The sequence below is a fragment of the Rhipicephalus microplus genome, chromosome 4, assembly GCF_043290135.1.
Source record: "Rhipicephalus microplus isolate Deutch F79 chromosome 4, USDA_Rmic, whole genome shotgun sequence".
In the NCBI taxonomy this organism is placed as follows: domain Eukaryota; kingdom Metazoa; phylum Arthropoda; class Arachnida; order Ixodida; family Ixodidae; genus Rhipicephalus; species Rhipicephalus microplus.
This window is the reverse complement of record NC_134703.1, coordinates 44,149,912-44,173,190: the sequence shown is the minus strand read 5'-3', so window position 1 is coordinate 44,173,190 and position 23,279 is coordinate 44,149,912. Positions and strand designations below refer to the sequence as shown.

The 23,279-nt window shown below is 44.2% G+C and overlaps 1 protein-coding gene across 3 annotated transcripts in view; it reads right to left on the bottom strand.

Moving 5' to 3' along the window:
* The window catches only part of LOC119172630 (kin of IRRE-like protein 2), a 65,998-nt gene that overhangs the window by 30,773 nt on the left and 11,946 nt on the right, over positions 1 to 23,279 (bottom strand). For all 3 annotated transcript variants that reach the window (XM_075892653.1, XM_075892655.1, XM_075892654.1), the window contains exon 2: positions 1,506 to 1,859. In XM_075892653.1, the coding sequence (XP_075748768.1) occupies positions 1,506 to 1,859 (354 nt within the window). The remainder of the gene's footprint in view (positions 1 to 1,505; positions 1,860 to 23,279) is intronic.

Here is a 23,279-nt window from a genome sequence, read left to right as displayed (position 1 = left end):
ACTTTATTAAAACGTTAAGTGTGCACGTGAACGTCCGTAGCACTTGTTCTGGAGGGTGTAATGCTTTTTTTTTTCGTCTTTCTCTTTCAATTACCTCTATTTATCAGCTTTCTCCAAAGCAAAGTAGTAAACAGTGATCGTCACAAGTTTTTTATTATTTATGCCATTTCTTTAGTTTGAAATCATTATCTGCGTCATGTCGCCATCTGAAGCTGATTGTGTTAAACTGTTTGCGCGCCTGCGGCGGATGTTAGGTTTTTTTTTTTCGCATTAACCGCAAGCTATACATCAAGAGCGTGATGACACGTGAAGTCATCTACGTTCGGCTCGACAAACGTCAAGCCTGCCCGTCATCCACAGAACCTGCTGGCTTTATTTTTCTAAGCAAATGTTTGGCTCGTAAATAACTTACTCACCAAGTTTCTAGTCCCCCCCCCCCTCCTCGCAATCCGCCAGACGACAGCCGTGGACAGAAGTTTTTGACATGTTGGGCAAATGTTCCACCATATACAGCTTTAGGAGAAAGTTATACTGACTGTAATGAAGCGAACGCATTAACACTCTTTGCGTCTACAGGAAATGTTATAAGACTTGCTGCTACGAGTCGCCTTGCTGAAGTCATAGATCACTGGCATTAATCAGCTCAACGTTTACCTCTTGTCTTGGCCCATTATTGCAACTTTGTTCAATTCTTGGTTTTTGCCAATGTGAAGATACACTGATATGCAGACAACATGCAGACTATACGCCTCAACGTTTCCTTAAGACACACACATTCCTTTCAATTCAATAGGGCTGGCACCTATAGTGAAACAACGGTGGTGTCCAGGAGATTTTCGAACACGTGCTGTGCTACGCTGTTCGCCTTTTGAAGAAGAAACGCTCTAGCTCCGCACTCGTTAGATCACCTAAGCGAGAGATATTTCATTGTATATAAGATTTTAGGTTCATGACTTTACGAATCGCAGCTCCAAATAACGCCAAAAGCGTTACTGTTATTTTTCAAGAATGTCGGAAGATTACCATAACAGAACTCTTCTTGTAATAGCAGTAACAAGGTGTTTTCCACTTAGCTACCAGTGCAAAGTACTGGCAGCTGTACAATGATGAACTCGTTATTTTCTTAAATTTCCTTTTCGGCAACAATGCCCGTCGAATTCAATGGAACTTGTATATAACTTTGTTGAGGCTACTCGTCACAAGACGCCGCTAAGATCATCCGGCAACTTTTATTAGCCAAACATATCTGCGAATGGTGAAGCATCGGAACCGCTGAAACACTTCATCAAGCGAAAATGGGCAGCCATCAAGAGCCAAGATTGACTACTATTTTTTGCTGGCTATTTATATTTAAACAAGTAAATATTGCCATCATCATCAGCATAATCGCCAATACAACCAGGACCAGCCCCATAGTTACCCCACAAATCGCCGCCTTTGATTTTCCCTGGTATGGCAACTACTTCTTTACCAAAACTCACTCACTCACTTACTCACTCACTCACCTATGACATGAAGCAGGGACAGTGTGACCGCGGTTCGAGCCTGGCGATAATCCACACGGCAGCGGTACATGCCGGCATCCTCGGGCTCCACGTGGGACACTCGAAGCAACGCCGGCTGGTGGACTCCGTCGAAGCTGAGGCGGTCGGCCAACTCCTCCTCTCCAGGAAAGTGCCGCGCCCCCTGCAACAGGCTTCCCCACCGGGCGTCCACCGTGTAGACGGGCGTCGAAGCGTTGTCCTTGTACCACAGCACGAGCGCTACAGGACGCTCCTTGCCGGCCGCTGGCGTGACGTTGCAGGGCAGCCAAGCGTCACCTCCAACCACAGAGGTAATCTCCAGAAGGGCGGTGTTGCCTGTCGTCGGGGATCAAAACAACAAGCGCGCTATAGCAGGGTCACTTGACATACTTCTGATCACAATTAAGCGATATCGTGATAAAATTTCTTTGTGTAGCTTGTGCCAAGGAGCCAATTACGATCAAGAAATTCTACACGTACGAGGTGCAGCCGTGATCAATAGTGTGTGTTCGCGTTGTTACTCTTTCGCTCTACAGTAGAATCGAAAGTTGGGCTGGTTGGATATGCATGGTATAACTGTCAGTTCAAGCGCACGAATAAACAGAAAGGAAGAGAGGACAAGCGCTTCCATCCTCGCGAGCACCAGTGCGTCATAACAGCTTATGGGCTCTGGTAATGCTAATACTCATGTTTCTGTTCGCACCGTTGCTCAAGTACAAAGAACTGGTTCTATAAACACCTGCAACTATTCAGCAACTGTAGGTGCGTGCAACATTTATGCATATAATTAGCGTCTTTTCATGACGTGTCGCTCTATAAAAGATTTTAACACGACTACCTTGCCCCCACATTCTTCGCATAACTTTGATTTTCAAGGTACGTGGGATCTGCCAATTTTTTTTCCCCTCAGCGCTCTTGCAGCCAATCACCGCATACGTATGAGCCATCGCAAAACACTCGTATTTAGTTCGCGCAGTTGCGTTACGGGCCGCAGTAGCTGATTCGCGAGCGGGCGCACGCACACAGCCACACACGACGAACAACAAGCTGCGCGGACAGTTGCTTGCGGACTAACCAGAAGTCGTAGGTTTTTTCTCGACCAATCATACCATATTCGTACTACCGTCACGCGGAGGCCCGATAAAGCCCACAGAGGAGGAGAGATTTTTTTTCGTTTTTTTATTAATCTGTGGTGCGGCGTCGGCTTATAGTGCTGCTGCGTCTGAAATCAGTGATCACAATGGCATTCTGCCCACGATGTGCGCGTTTACTTGAAATCTTTCAAAAAATATCGGAGGTGGTTCAGGGGTCCTTTAAAAAGAGCACTTATTTAGCTAATTGTTTGTCAGGGCATTAGGGGGGGGGGGGGCTGTCGTTTTTATTACTACTGTTGCTGGACCTTTGTTGCTTGGTGGTGGTTGGTACTGTTGTCGGCGTTGTGTTTATAAAAATGTTCGTGAAGAAAGATAAGCTATATTTAAATATCAGAAGGAAATATAAAATGCAACATACGGCAAATTAGTGGTGTAGAATTTCGTAAGTTGAGGAAGGGTTACGAAAGCACATATTAAGAAAACTCAGAAAAGGCCACAAAACTGGTAAACAGAAGGGTCAGGATGACGTGCTACTACAGCGACTCAATTTCATTGAAAAACATGGATATATGTAGGCACACGGTAAGAAAAATACCAAATAAAGAATGAAGCAATGATTGATTAAAATGAATATGACCAAAAACAAAGCAAAATCATCAGGCTTTTTTTGTTGGAGACTAAGTGATTTTTTGTGGCTTGAGTCCTTCGTCTTGTTATTTTTGTGGGCTTTGTATGTATAGATAGCGTTCTACGCGTTTAATTAAACTTCTGTGGCTAGTAGCGCATCGTCATGTCCGCTTCGTGCCTCCATGTGATGTTCTTTTTGTGCTTTCTTCAATTATGAATTTGCCCATACTAGCCCAACTGCCCCTGCTTAGGTTACGAACGGAATAGTTCACAACCGTCATTTCACAGCACCGAACCACAAGAAAAATCGGCTGCTGGCGTTGCCTTGTGCTTTCGGTCTCAGTTCAGAGTTTGGTCCCCGGTTCGCCAAATCGGCCGTTTGCAAGTATTCATAACTATACCTTCACAATTTCTCGCAGCTTTTTTTTTTGTAATAGTGCACATTGATTAGACATCACATTACCAAATGATTTTCAGCGGAACTCATTGCTTCAGTGCAGCGAAAAAATGTGCGACATTTTCAGTCTCTTTACCTGCGTGACTTAATCATCAATATTGCCAGAGAGCTGAAAACGAAGAACATTAAAATCTACAAAAAATGTATGCAACAGATATTTCTGCTAGCTACCAGATGCGCAAACTTAAACGAAAGCAAAGAATTGCCTCTTAGTATCAAGGTAGAAAAAGCTGTCCGGTGTACTGCACAGGGGATCAATAAAACGAGTGGTGGTCGCGGGGGGGGCTGTCTTTTGATTAATAGCGTTTTGGAAATCGGTGCTACGTGCTATGAAAAGTTCCGCTGCCTAAATTACATCTGCCTCTGTCCACATCTTCGCTTCAGTGTTTGCCTTGTGGGTGTGCGCCCTCCTCACCACATCGCGCATAAGCCTGGGTGTGCAGTTTTTTTTTACATTGAAAGTAACTTTTTCTGATCATCTTTCTTCATTTTAGGGTTTCTCGCACATTTGCAGTCATCCCCCGGGCCTTTAATATATTGAAGCTTGTGTAGTAAGACCCAGCCACACGCTTACGACATTTGAACTGCGGCTGTTCGATGGTTATTACGTTTCAATTATCACAGATTGCACAAAACGGCCGCAGGGTAAAAGAACTTCTCGAGCTTACAGCCGCAAGCGCAATTTTGTGAGTACCATGCAGAAAAAAAAGGCACATGTTTGTGTTGGATGCCGAATATTGCGATTGCAGCTTTATTGTAAGGCTTTAATGAAGATGAGGTTTTGTATCAAAGCAATATTTGCACTTTTAGCTATATGAAACGACTTGTTCAAGGGTTGTTTGGATAATTTTTCAACAACTTAAGTTTTTTTTTTTCGTTAACGTGCCTTCGTACCTAGGCTAACGAGTACAGCCATGGCGAGTACGCTTCCGACGTCTGTGTAGAGGGCTCAAGCAGCCAGTTTTTGCTCTTCTGGGTGACACTTAGAGGCAGTTTCGGGCTCTGATGAGGTCAGCCTGATTGCTAGGTTACGCATGTTCATGAAACCACGTCCGAGCCCGGAACTGCCCCAGAGTGTCATCCTACTGAGCCAAACTGGCTGCTCGAGCCCTTTACAGAGGCGTGGCTGCAGCTGTGCATTCCCGATGTCAATGCACGTTAAACAACACCAGGCGGTGGAATTTTCATCAGCCCTTTACTATACAGCCTCTCTCACAATCATATCTTTATTTTGGGACGTAAAACTACCGATATAATTACTAACGGGTACATTTACAGTCTCTCATTTTTGTCACTTCTCTAGAGTGGCGCACGTTCAACAACACTGCAGGAAACCCTTGCAGCACAATTTTAACGCAGATGCACATTTGACTCGCAATAGCCCTATCAGTGAAAGAGAAAGTACTACATCCTATGTATGGATCAATAGCTTCCACATCTGAACTATAGCAACGTCATTGATGCAGAATATCCACCACGGACACAGCAATCCATCAAACAAGCTAACAATAAAACACCAAAAAGGCTGATACGCTTGTACAAACAGTTATGATGAACGCAGCACAGGAAACTTTGACGTATACAGCATGCTGGGAATATGATTAGTATGAACAGGCCTCGATGCTGAAACACTGGGCATGCAAAGACGGAAATGATCAAAGTAATGATGACTAAAACCCTGACTTCCAACAGAATCAGTTAGCCGGCCATTGCGTTGTAATGACTTCGCCGTGTCCATTTTTGCACGCCAATCCTTCTTACATGAAGACCTATACACCAACTAGCTTAGCTCTTTATCATTCTAAACAGACAAGTGGTTTGTGGTCAATGAAGGACAGCGAAGCCCTCGCGGGCATAGTGCAAACAACGACGCAACATATCTGTATAGTTGTTTCGGTGTTTAAATAAAAAAAAACCGGAGGGGGGGGGCGACACTTGAGCTTCATCTTTATGAGTTGAACGTGGTAGTGATATGCTGTCCCTAGTGCCTACTTCAAACACTTAGTGAATGAAATCTTTTCGAACTTGCTATGCACCGACTACGTGGCCTTAAGGAAATACAGGCGCAGTAACGTGCGTGCCTTTGTAGTTGGGGCCTGCCTTTAAACAATGAAGTCATTGTGATGATCACCTGTTCGTTCGCCCTCTGACAATGTGCACTTGTACTTCGCATTATTAGTGCAATATTTCGCCTTGTATTGTGAATCACGTATACAGGACGCGTGTGTTTCTAGAGCTTGAGAGTTACTTTCAGTGCATTTCCAAGCAGAGGAAGGTATCTTCACTGTATCCTCAAGCAGGTGAGTATATACGTATGTAAGCCTCTGAATGTTTGCGCGTTAGTTGTGTGATTGCTGTCGCTAAGGGAATGTATCACTACGTCGATGTTGTAATTCGAAGTGCGTAATATAATAAATACCATAAAAAAAAAGAAGATTCATAAAGAAAAAGAAACATATTCGTGATTGTGTGGTGTAACACCCAGTCGGACCTAAATTGTTTTACTGTTTATTTTATTTGCATCTTTCCTGACTGTTGGTCATGCACAAGATGATCATTTTTCACTCACAACAAACGACACCGATGCCATAATATCTTCAAAACGAGCTTTCTATTCATGAAAAGCTTTATTCATGAAGCTCCCTCTACATGAATTAAACATTCATGTTGAGAGAAAGAGAGCTTAATACTTTACTAGTCAATAGTACGAAGGTTCATTAAAATCGGTCTTGCTTCCACTGTGTCCAGTCGTTCCTATTTCAGTTTTACAATTTATTGCACAGGACTAGCTTTTTGAATCTATAAAATATGCAACTTTTGAAGAGCACTTCCTCTATGTCACACCGAATTCATCTGTGTTCACACGTTGGAATAGGAAAGAAACAAACAAATAAATCAATATAGGTAAATAAAATTTGCTTTGCTCATAGTGCGCTTAGGCTCATAAACTTTCAAAATCGTAAATATTTAATTCATGTTATGACAAGACATCATATTTAGTCATAAAATATTTTTTTCAGAAAACTGAGAACTAAAAACGGTCTTTAAATATGAAGATTCCTTTGTAACAAAGCCCCTGAAAGTGTTCGTTGTTTTGTCAAAAAAAGTAAAGATTGATAATTTGGCACAAACATTTTCAACAAAAAGTCAGTTTAGGCACTTACAAAGATTACATAAAAATTTGGAATAATTTATCAAAAAATAAAGTGATAACAAGAATGACTGTTAGCCTGTTAGTATTCATCAAAATTTTACGTTGTCCTGCAGAGATTAGAGATTACAACTTGAGATTATGCACATGCGTTTTTTTCATTCCATTCAAATAAAGTTCTTTTCATTTCATTCCATTCAATACCATTATACACATGCCATTCCTCTTGTTCACGTTAAGAATTCATCAATGGCAAAAAAAAAAGACAGGGTTAAAACACGCTCTTAGAGTATTCTATTGAGCTTCTCTAAGACAGCTGGTGCGCGAAAAACGAGGCATAGGATACGTCCACTACTTGTTTCTTCTCGGCTCTAAAGAAGAAAAAAGAAGAAAAGAGTGCTTGATCTTTTTTTTTTTTCTTCTAAAAGATGTTTTGAGGAGGAAATGCAAGCACTTCACTGCCGCACACGATGCCAAAGTACCATCTTCAACTTCTACGCTATTATTGCTGTTTACCGACGGCGAGCGTCAAGATGCGCAGTGTAAACATCATAAATCACACGACGCGGCTTTTTTTTTTTGCTTTTGTGTCGACGCCAAATTTCTTATTATTTTTTTGTAATGTCTCCCAGGTGCACATTTTGCTGGCATTTTTTTACGTGAGTGCATGTGTCCTGGCAAAAGATCACAAGCAAGAATCAGGTTGGCTGCAGAAGTCATCTACCGGTTTCCAAAAGGTATCTTGCTCTTCGAGCAGTTTGCTTGGTCGGACGGCGTAATATCGATCCGTGAGCGTACGGGCGAAGTTTGCGCACAGTGAGTACCTGCCTTCGGAAAAAAAAAAAGATGCCGTGATTAGGTTGCAAGTAAAGGGCGTATCTTTTTACTCCTTTAGCATGGCCAATCGAGCATCGACTTTCAACGCAACGTTGCTTGTGTACATTGGGAAAAAAGGAGTCCCCTGGTTAAATTTCAAGCAAAGTCACTACGTATTTCCATCTTCACAAAAACAACTACCAAAAGAAGTCTGGGAGGCATCAAAACTCCTCAGTATTTCTAAAGGTAATTTCGGCCTATTTTCACCGCCGACATTTTAGATAGGAGCCAAAGAGCACTATTCGCATGCAAACCATTAAGCAGAAAAGTCTATTTCCGTACTGCACAACAGTCCATTTCCTTACTACAGGAGACTTGATGTGTGTCGTTGTACAGTAACTTGGTTTTTCGCAATATACACAACGATGAGGGAGCACAGGACATACGTGTATAAGTATTCATTGTTCGGAATGGGCTCATTATCAGTCAAGTAATCCATGGAAGCGAGTCAGTGGTCCACATCTCTGTGATCTCTTCGAGCTTATGCAGGGAACTGAGCTTCACGAACACGTGTTGCGTGCTTCGATGCCATTGAAACATAGAGCCAACTAATACAGTAAGCATAGTTTTTATGTAGCATCTTGATAGATGCTTCATAAAATCTTTAAATATGTTTTGATATATCTCGCATTTTTCAGCACACACACATTATCCAAATGCATTTCATAAGTTTACAAGTGTAAATATTACTACTGTGTGTCAATTGTCTGTAAACCTGACAGCAAGCGAAAGGTTCCTTACGATAGGTACTCGGAAGATTCGGAGAACTTTTCCACAGCGCGACAACTCAAAGTGTGCTGTAGGAGGCAATGTAATTCAGGAGGTCTACGTTCGTTTCATACTTCCAAACATTCGACCAGCTCCACACCTTACTTTTTCTTTCGGATGCACGAACTTAATTTTGTCAAGAACTTCAGAAATGGCAAAAACTATGATAACAGATTCTACACCACATTTCCGCATTCGTGCTCAACGTATAGTGCGTAATGGCCAACTTGCCAGTTGCGGACGCGAACAGCCGAGTCTCCGCAGTATCCGGTCATTCAAATAGGAATGAGGAGATATTTGTTGTGGACATTCACGCGGCGTTTCTCACAATGCATCGCTCAACTCTCCGAAGTACCATGGCTATGCAGCCAGAAAATTGAATTCGCTCGCGTGTAGGGAGTCCTCACATTTTTATATGGGAACGATGCAACAGTGGATTTTCAGGCACAACGCGACTACAACAAGAATGAATAACGATACGTTTATAAAAGCATATCCGACACTTCACATTCCTTACAGGAAGCGTCTTCGCTCGTGTTCGGAAAGCGAATGCAAGGATATACCCAATGCAAGCTTCGAAACACCCTGCAAAACGCACCTCAACCCTCTAATTATTATTTTGTTGCATTTCCTTGAATAGCCAAGGGGCTTTCCCGTAATGGAAGGCGAGTTGCTTGGCCCCCTCCATACCTCGCAAAGAAGCGCCGAGTGACCCGTTACTTTTGCCTGTCCAAATATGTGCGACCATAAACAGAGTTCGTGCAGGATATGCATCAACTTCGTTTCCCCAAACGCCGCAGGCGTCGTCTCTTCCCCGGCGAAGAAGGATAATTAGATTTATGTACGGGGTCCCACAGATGGAAACGTACCCGCGTGCTTATTTACACTTCCACTTTCGCGCTGTTTGTGTGTTGGTGTGTGTGCGTGGGGGGGGGGGGGGTTACGCTTGCGTTTGCGTAAATGTATGTATTACGCGCATATTGCATGTACATTTGGGCAGTCTGTATAAGCGAAGCGGTACAATGTCGCTGTGTTAACACTCGGATGTTCCATATATCATATTCATGGTTGTTGGATCACATTTTCTTCACGTGCGCGCTTCATTTTCATTTTCGATGTAATCGTATCGACAACCAACGAAATTAAAAGCGCCGTTTTTTCGCCAGTTCATGTTTATTGTTTATTTCGATCTCTACGATTCTCCGTTGAAACGCGATTAATTTCCATCACCGATTCCCTGGGTAAAGTTTCGAAACAAAGTGTTCACATGGGAACTCTCTAAATCACAAACGCATAACAAATTGCGTAGTTTCGTTAAGTGCTCTCCGTGCACATGCAGCACGTGTGACACTGTTTTGTTTTGTTACATCTTCTGCCTGTTTACATAACACATTTATGCATAGTTTTAATGAATATGGTTGTCGTCACTCTTTTTTTTTAATTAAAGATGGGTAAAAAACGTCGATGCACTGCTCTACACCACATGTGGTTTTCTTATTGGTCTCAAATATCTCTCACGGTAATCTGGTGGAAAGCTGGCACACTATTTGTTTTTAAGCTGTTTTTTTGCCATCTAGACTAACGCACCCAGATAATTGCCTATAAATAACCGACTTAGGTAATATCCGGGCTCTTACTGGGCCAGAATTATCATACGATTCTGAGACACGCCGTAGTGGAAGCCTCCTGACTCATAGCAACCATCCGGAATTGTTTGACGCACGCATAAATTCAAGCGCACCGGTGTTATTTGCATTTCGGCTTCATATGTATTCGGCCGCCGTGGCCGGGAGTCAAACCCGCGTCCTAGAGCTTAGGAGCTTGTTACCATAGGTGCTGAACTACTATAACTGGTTTTTTCACGTTAACGTTCAGCGTGCACGACAGTTAAAACGAGAATACAACTGCCAGATATGAGGAAAAAGAAGCACGCAAAAAAAACTTGCGTGTAACGTAAACATCTACAACTTTCGTATAATAAAACAAGCATCGATAAAAGAATGAAAAAACGTGGCATGTTTATGTGTTCGAGCGATCACTTCGGCTCAATGGCGCTTCAGGAAAGAGCGCTCCTTGTGAACAAAGTAGTAAAACGCAGCCTCAAAGTGCCCGCTGGGAGACAACGAAGACCTTGCATATCGCTTATATCATCTTACACACGTTATTTATAAGGACACCCTTGGGAAATCATACTGTGTGAGTTGCAGCTGAGATACATTTATTCCCGAACGAACACCCTCCGATGAGTTCTTTGTTTCTTTTCTCAGTCCGATGTCGTTTTTTTTGCGATTTGTGCTGCAACGCCGTGAGAAGCGTCGTTCGACACGAAGTCCAGTGTTTTACGAATAAAACATTAGCCGCATTTTCATGCACGGTCGACGAAACCAAACGCGAGAACATAGCTGTCTATGTACCGAATGGGATCCGTTTAACTGAGGGGAAGCACTTACTATGTGGAATTAGCTTCACGCTGTTTAAATAAGCTACCCAAGGTCAACAGCTATTAGAATACAACTTTTGCGAAGTTTTCCTGTCACCAGACTGTCCATTGTACAAAAAAAGTAAATAAAGACGACAAACTCATGACATTGAGTAAGCCGAACTTTGGAAGTACTTATAACATTAAACAAGAAATTAGGTTAATGTACTCAAATCTATCCACCTAATGCTTTTAATGGAGGCGCAGATATTGTGAGAATGTCCAACCATTCTTTTCGTGGTCCTGCTTTTTGAAACTTCTTGAGATCAGGGCGTAAAGTTTGTAGATGTGGTTTCACTGCAAGAACACAGTTGCTGAGGCAAAGCCCACAGCTTTGATGCCTTTTTTTTTTTTTTGTGCGAATTTCAGCCCCATCTGCTAAGGAACGCTTATGTTGCGCATCCATAGCAAGAGCTTTTCAGTACATGGTTATAGATATTGACATATCTTCTAAGTTCCAGTCGTTCACTTTTTTCCTTGTCTAAATCATCATCTAGCTGCCCACCGGTCGGGTAGCAAAGTGGACAAACTTGCATGTGCCACGCTTTCCGTTCTTGATAACTATTGGCGTTTACCATCCCAAAATCATGAAATGATTATGAGATACACCGCAGTGGAAGGCTCCGGAAATGTCACTTACCTGGGTTTTTTCAACGTGCATTTAAGCCTAAGCACATGGATCCTAAGCATTTTTGCCTCCATCGAAAATGCGGCTGCCGCGGCCAGGGATCGGTCCCATGACCTGCGGATTGGCGTCTGAGCATCTTAACTACTAGACCACAATGGCGGGTTTGCTTTCCATTCTCTTTATTGCTATAATAATTGTGAGGTCACTCTAGGTGCATTTTTCTTTCGCCTTGACCGTCAGGTCCCACATAAATTGAAACTTCGATAACGTCACTGCACAAGTTGTATGCGTAATGTGCGAGTGACAGCGTGTGGGAGCAGCCAGAGATCACAGCACAAGTAGAAAGCAAACATGCCAGTCATATTTCGTCGCGTGTGCTGGATACCTACGGAGGTTCCCGGACAAAGAGGAGGTATGAGGAGTTCAATGATATGCTTTGGCCGCAAATAACACACACGCACACACACACAAAGTAAAGGAACACTCAACGAGAAGCACAAGTGTCTTTGAGTGCTCCTTTTCTTTGTGTGTGTGTTATTTGTGGCCAAAGCATGTCATTAAGCAAGTACCAACTAGGCCAGCAATCAGTATTGTTACAAGGTATGAGGAGGTTGCCCGGTTCCGGCACAGTCTCCCTCCGTTGAGCGGTCCGTCATAGTGCGCGATTCCTATCTTGACCGGGATAAGCAGACGGCTCACATCATTGTATATGCGGTGTTTTCTCCACTCGGTTTGCCTCGGATCGATAAAAAGCGCGAAGGTCGCTTTGTTCACTGAAGCAGCCACGTTTAACGAACGTATTGTTCAGTTAGGCCCGCTCGAACGATAAGGAAGTTAACTGCTAGCCTTACTTTGTATATAAAGAAAATTTGTTGCTATCGCATTTACTGGTTAGCCTTTGCGGTAGCAAAATTTATTTCCGCCCGATCTTTCTTTCACACAGCGGTGATGTGTGTGGGCTGTAAGTTCAAGCCAACTTCGCTGCTATTGTTAACCTGTCGTGAACGTATCGATATCAATGCTCAATATAGTAAGTCATGAACGAAAACCGGACTAGTGGAAACGTTCGAAAGCTGCCCCAGTATCCGAAAATAAATGCATTAACTATCACTGAACACCGGTCGTGTGAGATCACGCAGGTCACTTTCTCCTGTTCCTCACACTCTGCACAAGGACACCGATTATGAGTATTGCGATGCTCTAGTACAACCTAAAATTTACTTCTTCATAGGCGGGTGAAGAGCCGGTCACGTTTGGAAATTTACAGTAATTTCTAAATTGTGAAATTCTCCATGCAGCGCTCGAACCACTGTGGTATAATTTACAGCTCTGATTTTTCAAAGCAGTTTTTCATGAGCATTTTATTCGTGTAAAAAGCAGCATACATCCGTAATTCCCGAAGTGTCTTCGCAGCCTACACAAAGCACTATGCCCGGCCGCTCATTTGTATTCGATACGTCGCTAGTTTTGCATCGTTGTTACAAACTAATAGATCTTCTGTATCATTTAGTTTTAGTACGCTTTTTCATCGCTGAAGTTCCAATTCTTGCTATGCGAGAAACATGTACTTGGTCGTAAGTCTAACGACGCAGACTTTTCTTTGGTTCCTAATGCCTCCGTGCAGGTGGTTCATTTATGGCAGGAGTGGGATTGCCAGAGACCTTTGCCTCCCCTACTGTCAGACTGAGCAGGTTTCAGTAGCTTCATATTAACTTTTAATATTTTTAAGATCCTAGCTGTGCCAACCCTACGCTTCCCCCCCCCCCACCTATTCCAATCGTAAAAATCGTACCAGTTGCCTTTTATTGGCATATACTAAATGAGGTGCACTGGCGAAAGGCTAAATAATAAATGTAATACGAAATTTGCCGGCTCCTTCTCATTTCATTCGAGCCTCAGATGCAATCAGCGAAATGGCACCAGCGGGTAGCAAGATGATTTCATCGTTCCTAGCACTTCAGGCATTTAAAATATTTTATTGCACTGCAGTGGACCTAGTCGGGATGATGATGATTATGATGATGATGATGATGATGATGATGTACCACGCCGCATTGCTACATGTACCGCGTCTCCATATGCCCACATAAGCATGGCACGGCTGCGGTCGCATGGTCAGATGAGCTGGTAGCATGAGTTACCAGCGTATTGAATACCCTCGAAATAAAAAAAAACAAATAGAGAAAGAAGCCTTCCTCTCAGAACCGCTAAACACCTGTAATATACAGTTAGCCCCAATCGTAATCAACACCTAAACAGCGCTTTTCCTATCTGTCCCAAATCATTCTCATGTGCAGGGTAGCGCACCGGTTACTCAGTACTAGTTAACCGCCCTGCCTCCCCGTCTCTTCTCTCTTTCGCAGAACTCAGGAATGCCCGAATAATGATCTCTAGTTTACACTGTGCGTGAGTGTTTGTTACTTGCGCATAAAGTTGGATGCTGTGTGAAAGTGCCGCAGTACTATCTACAATCGTCAGCAAGCTTAACTCAAACGCTCTGCAACGTGACCCTGACAAGTTTGACAAATTCCAGCCGTGAAGCGCTAGCTGCTGTTGCCGAAATAATATTTCCTAATGCTTGGACAGCATGTAAGCATTCATGGGCAACATCTCGGCAACGGGACGGAAGTTTTGGGCCACTGACGTAAATCAAACCGTTTCAGTACACGCCGGGGAGCATCCAAGTTAAGTCAGCGGATGACTGTATATATCCACTGTGCAGCTAAGCCCTATAGGAAATTTTTTTTGGTCGATCATTTACCGGATATTCAGTCTAAGGAAGCGCCTAGACACTGTAACAGCTAACAGTTGAGGCGCCCGCAAAAAAAAAACAAAATGTAGGCTACATGTAGGCCGATCGACAACTCTAAGTCCCAGCAGTTATCGACAGCAATGATGGAATAAACAGCAGCAACTCCATTAAGTCGACAAAAGTAGGTCAACAGCAGTATTGCCTTGTTTTGTGCAAGTGCGTCAATGGTGAAGTAAAATAAAAAAAAAGATTCAACCTCTATCAAAATGACTGAGCAAGGCTGTCCATCAACGTTCCTCTTTGGCCTCAGTTTGTGATTGTGTAGAGCCTTGAGCCAAGAGCCAGCAACAATGTTGTTCCACGAGGGCATATCTCGAAACGAATCGATCACGCATATACGGCGTCTGTCAAACGTCACGCCTTGCTGTCCTTCCGGCGTCTGAGCCATTCATTTGTGGCGTCATAGCGCGCTTCGCAGTGTCAATATCTCTGTATACAGAGATATCGACACTGCGAAGCGTGCTATGTATAATGGCAGAAGCTGCCCCAATACTTTACCCTTAGGCTCAAGCACTCAGGAAAAGGATACCCAGAGAGAGGAGAAGAAAAAAGAAAATGTCGTTCTCAGAGCCCCAGCAAGTCGTAAAAAAAGAGGAGTGCGAAAAAGGGGTCATAAGAGCACTACATTTATCGCGAACATCAGAAGTGTTAACGCTGAATGAAATGGCAAGATGCGAGGTGGGAAGGTCTGCTTGAAAAGGGGAAAGCACAGTGCGAGCAACGAATAATGTACGCCGCGAGAATGCAGGCTGGCGCGACGATTTTCGCCTCCACGTCGGAAAAAAGCGGCCGCGTCTGGGGAGGCAACCTCGACAGCGTTGGTGGCCGGTGATAACTGGCCTTTATGCGTTGTCACAAAAACAGTGCAGCACCGTGAAAGGTACAACCAGTGCTAGCATGAATTGCGCTCATTGCAGTTATGTAGGCGCACGTGTCATGAGTGACCAAGGCCAGTGAATTTGTTGAAGAAAACCCTAAGCACGTTATAAAAACATGACTTTGGAGTGTGTAGAGAGAGTTTGATCTCTGTAGAAATGAACAAGAGACGTGAAACTTCTCAAAAGTGAGGGAAAATAGAAAGATTTAGCGAAAAAAAAAATTGGCCCTGAATCTGCATGTTACACTGCAAATGTCGCCAAAGACGATAGTCTTGCGTCTGGAGAGAGTGAACAAAGCATTTATTTGATGTTCTGCGCAACAAAATCGGTGAATGGTATTCTGTAGGCGCTGTGTTAGAGTGCCTCGAGCGTGTAGAGGAGGTGAACAAGCGCAACGAGGCACGTTAGATACGAGCGCCACCTGGTAGCTATCTTCGAAAACGAAGGCGTGCGCGCCCGCGGAGAAAGATGAGTGCCTATCTCGGAGATGATAAGGTGTAGAACGCAAAGCGACGGGCAGGTACCTCCACCATCTCGTCTTAGCAAAGCGTTGGAAACACTCGCCTTTTCGTGCAAGCGTTGCATGATCAGCGCAGCGTGATAAACGCTACGGTCCTAAAATTACTTATGTATGCCTTTTCTAGTAAAAGACTCGCATGCAGAATATATACGTGTTGTTATGGTGCCACAGACATGCGCAATAATTGCTTTTTAATTGACTATTGCACAAGTATGAACGCTAAATCTTGAGCAACATTGTTGGGCGCTGCGGATGAGGTCGGCCGTTTCAAGTACCTGGTGCCGTTAAGAGTGCACAGACAGACAGACAGACAGACAGACAGACAGACAGACAGACAGACAGACAGACAGACAGACAGACAGACAGACAGACAGACAGACAGACAGACAGACAGACAGACAGAGCAAAATTTTTGCATCGAAGGTCTATCGTCGTTAAAAACTGAAAAAGCTGTTGCCGCTGAATTTCTTGAGATCATCAGCGAACAAAGCGACGTCATGTTCGGTACGCCGAGGTATCTGCAGCAACCGCATTGCTGAAGCGTAGCCTTCTCGATTAACCCGGACAACGGTACGTCGCTAGTTGATCACGAAGGCCATGGTTGAAGATACGAGAGGCACTTGCTCACGTAGCGCTCTGTTGTTGGTCGTTATTCCATATATCGTACATCAGCTGCAGAACTGCCAGTTTCGCTAAGCTTACTTAAGCCTCTGCCAAATAAACAGCGCTCTCGCAGTACGAATAAACGAGTGGCGGATACCACCTGTCGAAGTGCATCATGGCTCGCCAAAGGAACTGAAAATAATTTAGGTTTTCAAGCCCTCAGTTTTCGGCGCGCTCGCATGGGTGAACAAGTATGTACTTTTCTTTCGCGCATTTCGAAGCTCCTGTTGCAACAACCGCGGGAAAAAATTACGGCATAATTAACAATAGTGTCCTTCCTTGCGCACCTCCACGTTTCATCGCATTATAAAACCTCTCCAGCTTTCCTGGGGTCGTTAAGCAAGCTGAGGAATACGGGATGGTATCACAGTACGATTCCTCTTTTCCCGCTCATTGTGCAGCATGCAATTCGACACCTCAGACAGCGTGGAAACTTGGGCAAGTTTGTAGGACACAACTGAATGTACGAACAGCGCCACCTAAAAGTAGGTACAACGTAACTACGAGAACGAAAAAACAAGAATAGAAAAAATGCGATTTTCTACTTTTGTTTTTACGTTTCCGTAATCACGCTGTTACTACTTTTAGGTTGCGCTGTTCGTACATTCAGTTAAACCCCAGACAGCATACAACCTAACACCCTAAAGGCTTCATTTCTAAACATGCTGCGCGCTGTCGTGCCTCATTGTTGCCTGTCTGCTTATGTGTTTTCGACGAGAAACCTTTCCTTCCGGGGTCGCAGCCACTGGAACTGAGGGTGGCTCAAGCACAACAAACAAAGAGGGAGGAACGCAATGCTAATACCTCCCCGTATTTGCGTACCACACTTGCGCAACTTGCCAAACAAACTCCATAGTCGACAATAAAGAAAACGGCACGCATTGTCCAGCGCCAGTCCCTTCCGTGAATCTATCGCTTCACTGCTTCGCCTATGCTTTGACGTTGAAGTCGTACTGACACCTTTTTTTTTTGGTGGCGAGTTCACTTTGCCATACAAATCTCCTGTATACAGAGGAAGGAAAATAGGAGCAAAAGAACGGCTGGGAGGTTAACCAGTCTATAGGCAGCCGGTTTGCTACCCTGCGCAGGGGGGATAGGGTAGATGAAAGATAGAGAGGAGAGAAGGAAGAGAAATACAGCACATTAAGAAGCACACGCGCACACACTCTGTGTACAGAGACGGCTCTGAACAAGTATGACGCTGAGCAAAGATTGATAAGATAATTTATTTTGATATTAAACTCAGATTTCTGGTGGCGCACCGACTGACATCGACACTAATTTGACGTCAAGCTACAGTGCTAATTCTAGTGATTTTACGTACATCTGAATTCGCACGCAGCAGTTTGGCAAGTTGTGATGACGTCAAGAACAAAAACACAAAAATTGCACTTGCGCATCGATCTCTCGGTCATCTTCTAAGCGCCGTGCGGCCACACATCCAGCGTACCTGTGAAGCGAGCTAGCGGAATCTAAAATATGGTGGATTGATTGATTTATATGCGGGGTTTAACGTCCCAAAACCGCCATATGATTATTAGAGACGCCGCAGTGGAGGGCTCCTGAAAGTTCGACCACCTGGGGTCCTTTAACGTGCACCCAAATCTGAGCACATGGGCCCACAACATTTCCGCCTCCACCGGGAATGCAGCCGCCGCAGCCGGAATTCAATCCCGCCACTTGCGGGCATGTAACAATCTAAAATATGGTGTACGTGCGCAAGAATACAGTATTACGCTTATCAGAGGGCAAATTTAGGAATCATTTTATTTCAAATTCGTTACAGTGACACACATATTTTGCTCTGTAAATTGGCTTGCGCCAGTGAAACGGGAGACAATAGGTACAAGTTCCACCGATCTTATTTCTCTCCGGCCCTGAGGCAAGCGTGGGTCAACCTTGTGCACCGCGGCTGAGGCGTAGACTGGAAGCCAACCAAGCGGAGTTTAATCTGGTCGTTTCGGACGCGTACACGCACAACATTCAGTTGCTGACCGACATCGCATTTTTTCATGAAGTACCGGCACCTTAAAGAGCGCTGGACACATGGTGCGATTCGACATTCGATTCGACTTGCGACGGCGCACGCGGCGTACGACGATTCACGAGTATGGGGAGAAAGAGTCATCAGCGCTCTGTCTCCGCCCACATACGGCACCACACCTTGCACGCTCGGAAAAATCGCAGCTTCTTTAATAAACACAAAGTAAACAACCTCGCTCAGCCATGCTTCGTTGTCTAATAACATTGCCAAAAAAGCTATGCCTTCGCGAGCGAGAGACATCGCCGCAGTCAACATTCATTCTCAACTACGAGTGTAGTCCTATAGCAAGGCCGACGTTCTCGTGGCGCCATCGCTTTCCAACGTGAGCTCATTGTTGATCGCTTCTTTTTGCAAACATGATAAAAATTGTGCACTTATAGGACGCTTCTACACGTGCAACTGATTTTCTTGACGGCCTCGATGTAAAAAGCAAAGGTGGGAACGAAGCGGGCCGGTTTGCCGAGACAGTCGGGGCCACTGTTTGTGCGCCTGCGAAATGGCCTGCCATTACGGCTCAATATCTCGTTAGTGGTTCGGGAACAAACGTTGCCTTGCTGAAATAGCACACTTCAAGCATCACTTTAATCAATCATGAGTTATTTCCCGTCATAAACAGTTTATCCAATACTTTTCATGCCACCAGCAACGGTGATATCCACAAATACCAGGGCGATCGGGGCTATCGAGATAGCGAGGAACAAATCTGCGACGGGCTCCCACCAGTGGCGCCCCTTGTCACACTCCCGCGCAGATGCGACAGTTGGCACGAACAGCCGATCGACAAATCGCATCTGAATTCGCACCGATTGTCCAGCGCTAAAGTGCCGTCATCCAAACGTTGGACCTCCCTGCTGCGACAGTTGCAACACGTGCGGCGCGCAGCGGAAGAAGCAGACGATCGAAAAAGCGACATGCTGGCGAGGATAGGTCACGAAATCTTGCGCGTACGCATACTAGGACCTGCTGGCACTGCTCATGTCATGTCGTGACGTCAGTGCACAGCAATAACAGAAACTAGCTTCTAAAAGCATGCTGTAATCAATTTTTAAAGGCGCACCACTCACGCTTACCGGTATGGTTTCTGCGTTCTCGGATTCGGCCTATCATTTGGCACACACACACACACACACACAAAAACAATAAGTGAACAATTTTGTGTCAGTAGCCATTTAATTGAGCTGCGTGACATTTTATAGGTGAGAGGCCTGGGTACAGCCCCACTGCACGACTTTCACTAAGCGGCTAAAGAAGCAAATAGGAATGAGGGCTTCCGTAACAGAGTCGTTCTTGTTTTCTTGCCGACTCTGACGCCTTCATGGCCAATAAATAATTTAATATGCCGTGCATAAACAACAGCTGCGTGCGTGCGTAAATAAGAATGGGGGGAGGGGGTGAACAAGCAATTGTGAAATGATCAAGCTAAAACTGTAATACGTAATGACGTTACTATACTCGGTGCCTGATGTTTTTCAAGGTTGCGATATTTACGCAGGTGCGTTTGGGCAAGTTTGTGATGGTGTTTGACTGGTGAGCTCGTGCTCTTCGAACACACGTTCACAAACTTAGAATATATGCGACACATAGTACATGGAGCGCAATTCGAAAACCGACAAAATAGAAAAGTCACAATGAAGAGTTGCTATAAAGGTCGGAAGGATATCGTAAGGACTTATGGATTCTTAACTGCTGGTCCGCGTTATATATATATAACGGACCTTGTTTGGCGCTACGCGCAATGAGCTCTTTTTTTGAAGAGGGAAGTGAGCGCTTCTTTGAATGAAAGCTTAGTGCATGCATAGCTGAAATTACAAACGTACATATCCCAGTCATATGAGCCTAAGAAAATATTGAGGCACCGTCGGTGGCACTGTAAACGAAAAAACCACTGCTGCAAGACGGGGCACCTTTAGGGCCGCGTTTTCTGGACTTTCTGGACGTTTTCTAGACACATCGAAGAACGCTGGGGCAGTGCACTGACGTCGGCGCGAGAAAAACGGTAGTGGCGGGCAAGACGTCGTTTGTCGAGTGCCACGAAAACGACAACGATGGTGGTGATGACACTCTCCGCGGCTTTCATCTCCCCTGTTGTTCTTTTGAACGATCCTGTTTGGTTTCACACCATTCTTTTCCTTTCTCTCTTTTTATCCTGGTTCAAGCGGGGTGGCATCATTTTTCATGGCCTAATTTGAAGCGCGTTGCCCACGACATCTGAATCGAGCTGTATGGGTTTGGATCGGCGCCAACCTGGAGCATCCGAGCAGTCAATTCACAAACACCACAGTGCAGTGTCGACGCCTGCGGCCCCTGCCTTTATTGAAGCCAACTTGTGACGGATTTCTTATGTGTGTCACTTTTGTAGGAAATCGCCTGAACTTTTGAGTATGCTCTTTTTACGAGGATAGAGAAACCCCAATGTTTCATTTGCTACCGTCATCGTGAGAATTTTCAACTGCACGTCAAGATGATGCCATGGGTTGATTACTTTCTGACTCGGTCACTTTTTTACGGTGTTCTTATTCTTTTTGATGATGCATAGAAGTGCTGAGGGTCTCTTCAGTTGTTCCAATCTAATCCAAGTTTTTTCTTGGGTTCAAGTTTTCTCTTGGATTCAAGTCTAATCTAAGTTTTCAAAGAAGTATTCTAACTACACATGCACAGAAATGTCTGCATCCAATTTAAAGGATGGTTTAATGCTTTTATTTAATTAAATAATTTTTGGTTAAAGCATCGAACACGTTAGTCGAAGTTGAATACTTTATAACTTGCAAGCCATTGACAGGTCTCAGAGGCGTTCGTCGACATAAATCACGTAGGGTCATGTGTTCTTACTCTGTGTTCTTACTGCAGTTGTAGGTTCAGCATGTATTGAACTCCGTATCTACACCCTGGCCTAAGGAAGAGAGATAACGTTTATTGAATGGCATATAATTTAGCCGGCGTATACAAATCACCCACTTGTAACACTGCATAGAGCAGGGTATTTGGGACGGAAGGACAGGGATATAGAGAAGAAACATTCACGGAAATCACGGTAAAATATAATTTAAAAATTGAGACAGTATTTTTTTCCTTTTCAGATGACATGCACAAGTAGAGTCTTTCATTGTTTGCATTCAAGGTGCAGTTGAAGTTTGCCAACTGCATCCAAATGTGTAAATAGAATCTTAATCACATACCTATTTTGCGCGAGGCGGTCTAAAAGGCCCAAGATACAGTTAAATGGTAAAGATTTCTGTGTTACCGAAAGCATGCAATATTCATAAAGCGCACACTCATGGACACACGCTTGACAATAAACACCCCCCCTCCCCCCCCCCCCAAAAAAAAACGGAACCTTTAAGCTTTAAGCTTTAAGCTTCGCCTTTAAGCTTCAACGCGATAGCCATGCACTCTTTTTAGTGCATACTTGAAACACTTATAGCTCATGTAACGTTATTTAACTTGCTATGCACCCACTACATGGCCCTAAATATATATGTATATACATACGACACAGAGAAGTGTCGTATACAACAGTCGGTTGGCAATGTACCGGGTACCGTGCGCTTTATGCTCTAAATCAAACGTGGACGCCCGATGTATTGTATTTATTTCTATAGGTCCGCTCCGCCCATGCACTTCGTTAGATTATTTGACCCCTCGCTCGTTTATTCATCGGCAGCGGATCGAACTCAGCGCGAATAACGAAAGCTGTATGGCGGAGATTTTTATTTCATTTTAGCTTTTCACCAAAACGGCTGTTCAAATAGAGAAATGTTCTGACCAAATAAAACACGGATATACGCCAAACAAAAAAGGCAAAAGATTACCTGTGTACCTGTTACGCCCTTTGGTGGGCCTTGATTTACTTAAATTTAAAGGCAGACGTTATTCCCCTTGCAGAAATTCACGCATGCATGCCACTCAGAAGTAAGTAAAAATGTTTTTTTTTTTGGTTGGCACGAGTATTTTATGCGGCATAAGTTAAATTAGTAAGAGTTGGACGACTTGTGTTAAGTTCAAGAGCACGCAATACAAGGACAGTGCGTCCAGTGGGTCAAGTCAGGTGGCCGACCAGGTTGGTAAATAACGCCGGGTAGGTGCTGAATGCGAACCTTGTGAAGGCCCGAACAGCTCCCTAGCATTGCCTCTCGAGTGTTGCATCTGTAGCTGGGGCAACGCAGAAGGGGCATGTCGTTGGGAGAGGCGGTGTTTCGGATGTCCGCGAGGCCCGAATGGCATGATGCCGAGGCGGCGCCCGCACGATGCTACGAGTCCTACTAAGCGCAACCTCCTCTCGGCTAGTTATGCCACCGGGTACGTCCGATCCACGCGATGGATTGATTGCAAGCGTGGAGTGCCGGAGGTTTCAATATGTGACAAATCAGGTCTCCTCAAAGAAAGCAACGAATATTTTTCCCTCTTTGAGAGAGCACTCAAATGTTGAAAGTTGAAAGTTGAAATTTATTTCACCACAACGATACACCGTGATTTACACAAACAAGAAACAATTGTGGCATGGAAAGTAGGAAAAAAGCTGCGCTATAGCAGCTTTTTTGTCTTGAACTTGAACATGTTTTGAACTTCCGCGTGGTACCTAAAGCGGAGTTATTCTCGTTTTTAATACAAGAAGAGAAAGGGAAGAAAAGTGCATCAAAATGAGGGTCGTAAATAAAGGCAGCGTTTTCGCCAGAATTGAACGCCAATCAATTTAGCACTCGGCCTTTTCATTTCTGTATAATCTTTCAGAACCTTTATAAATCTTTCTATGCTTGTAGCG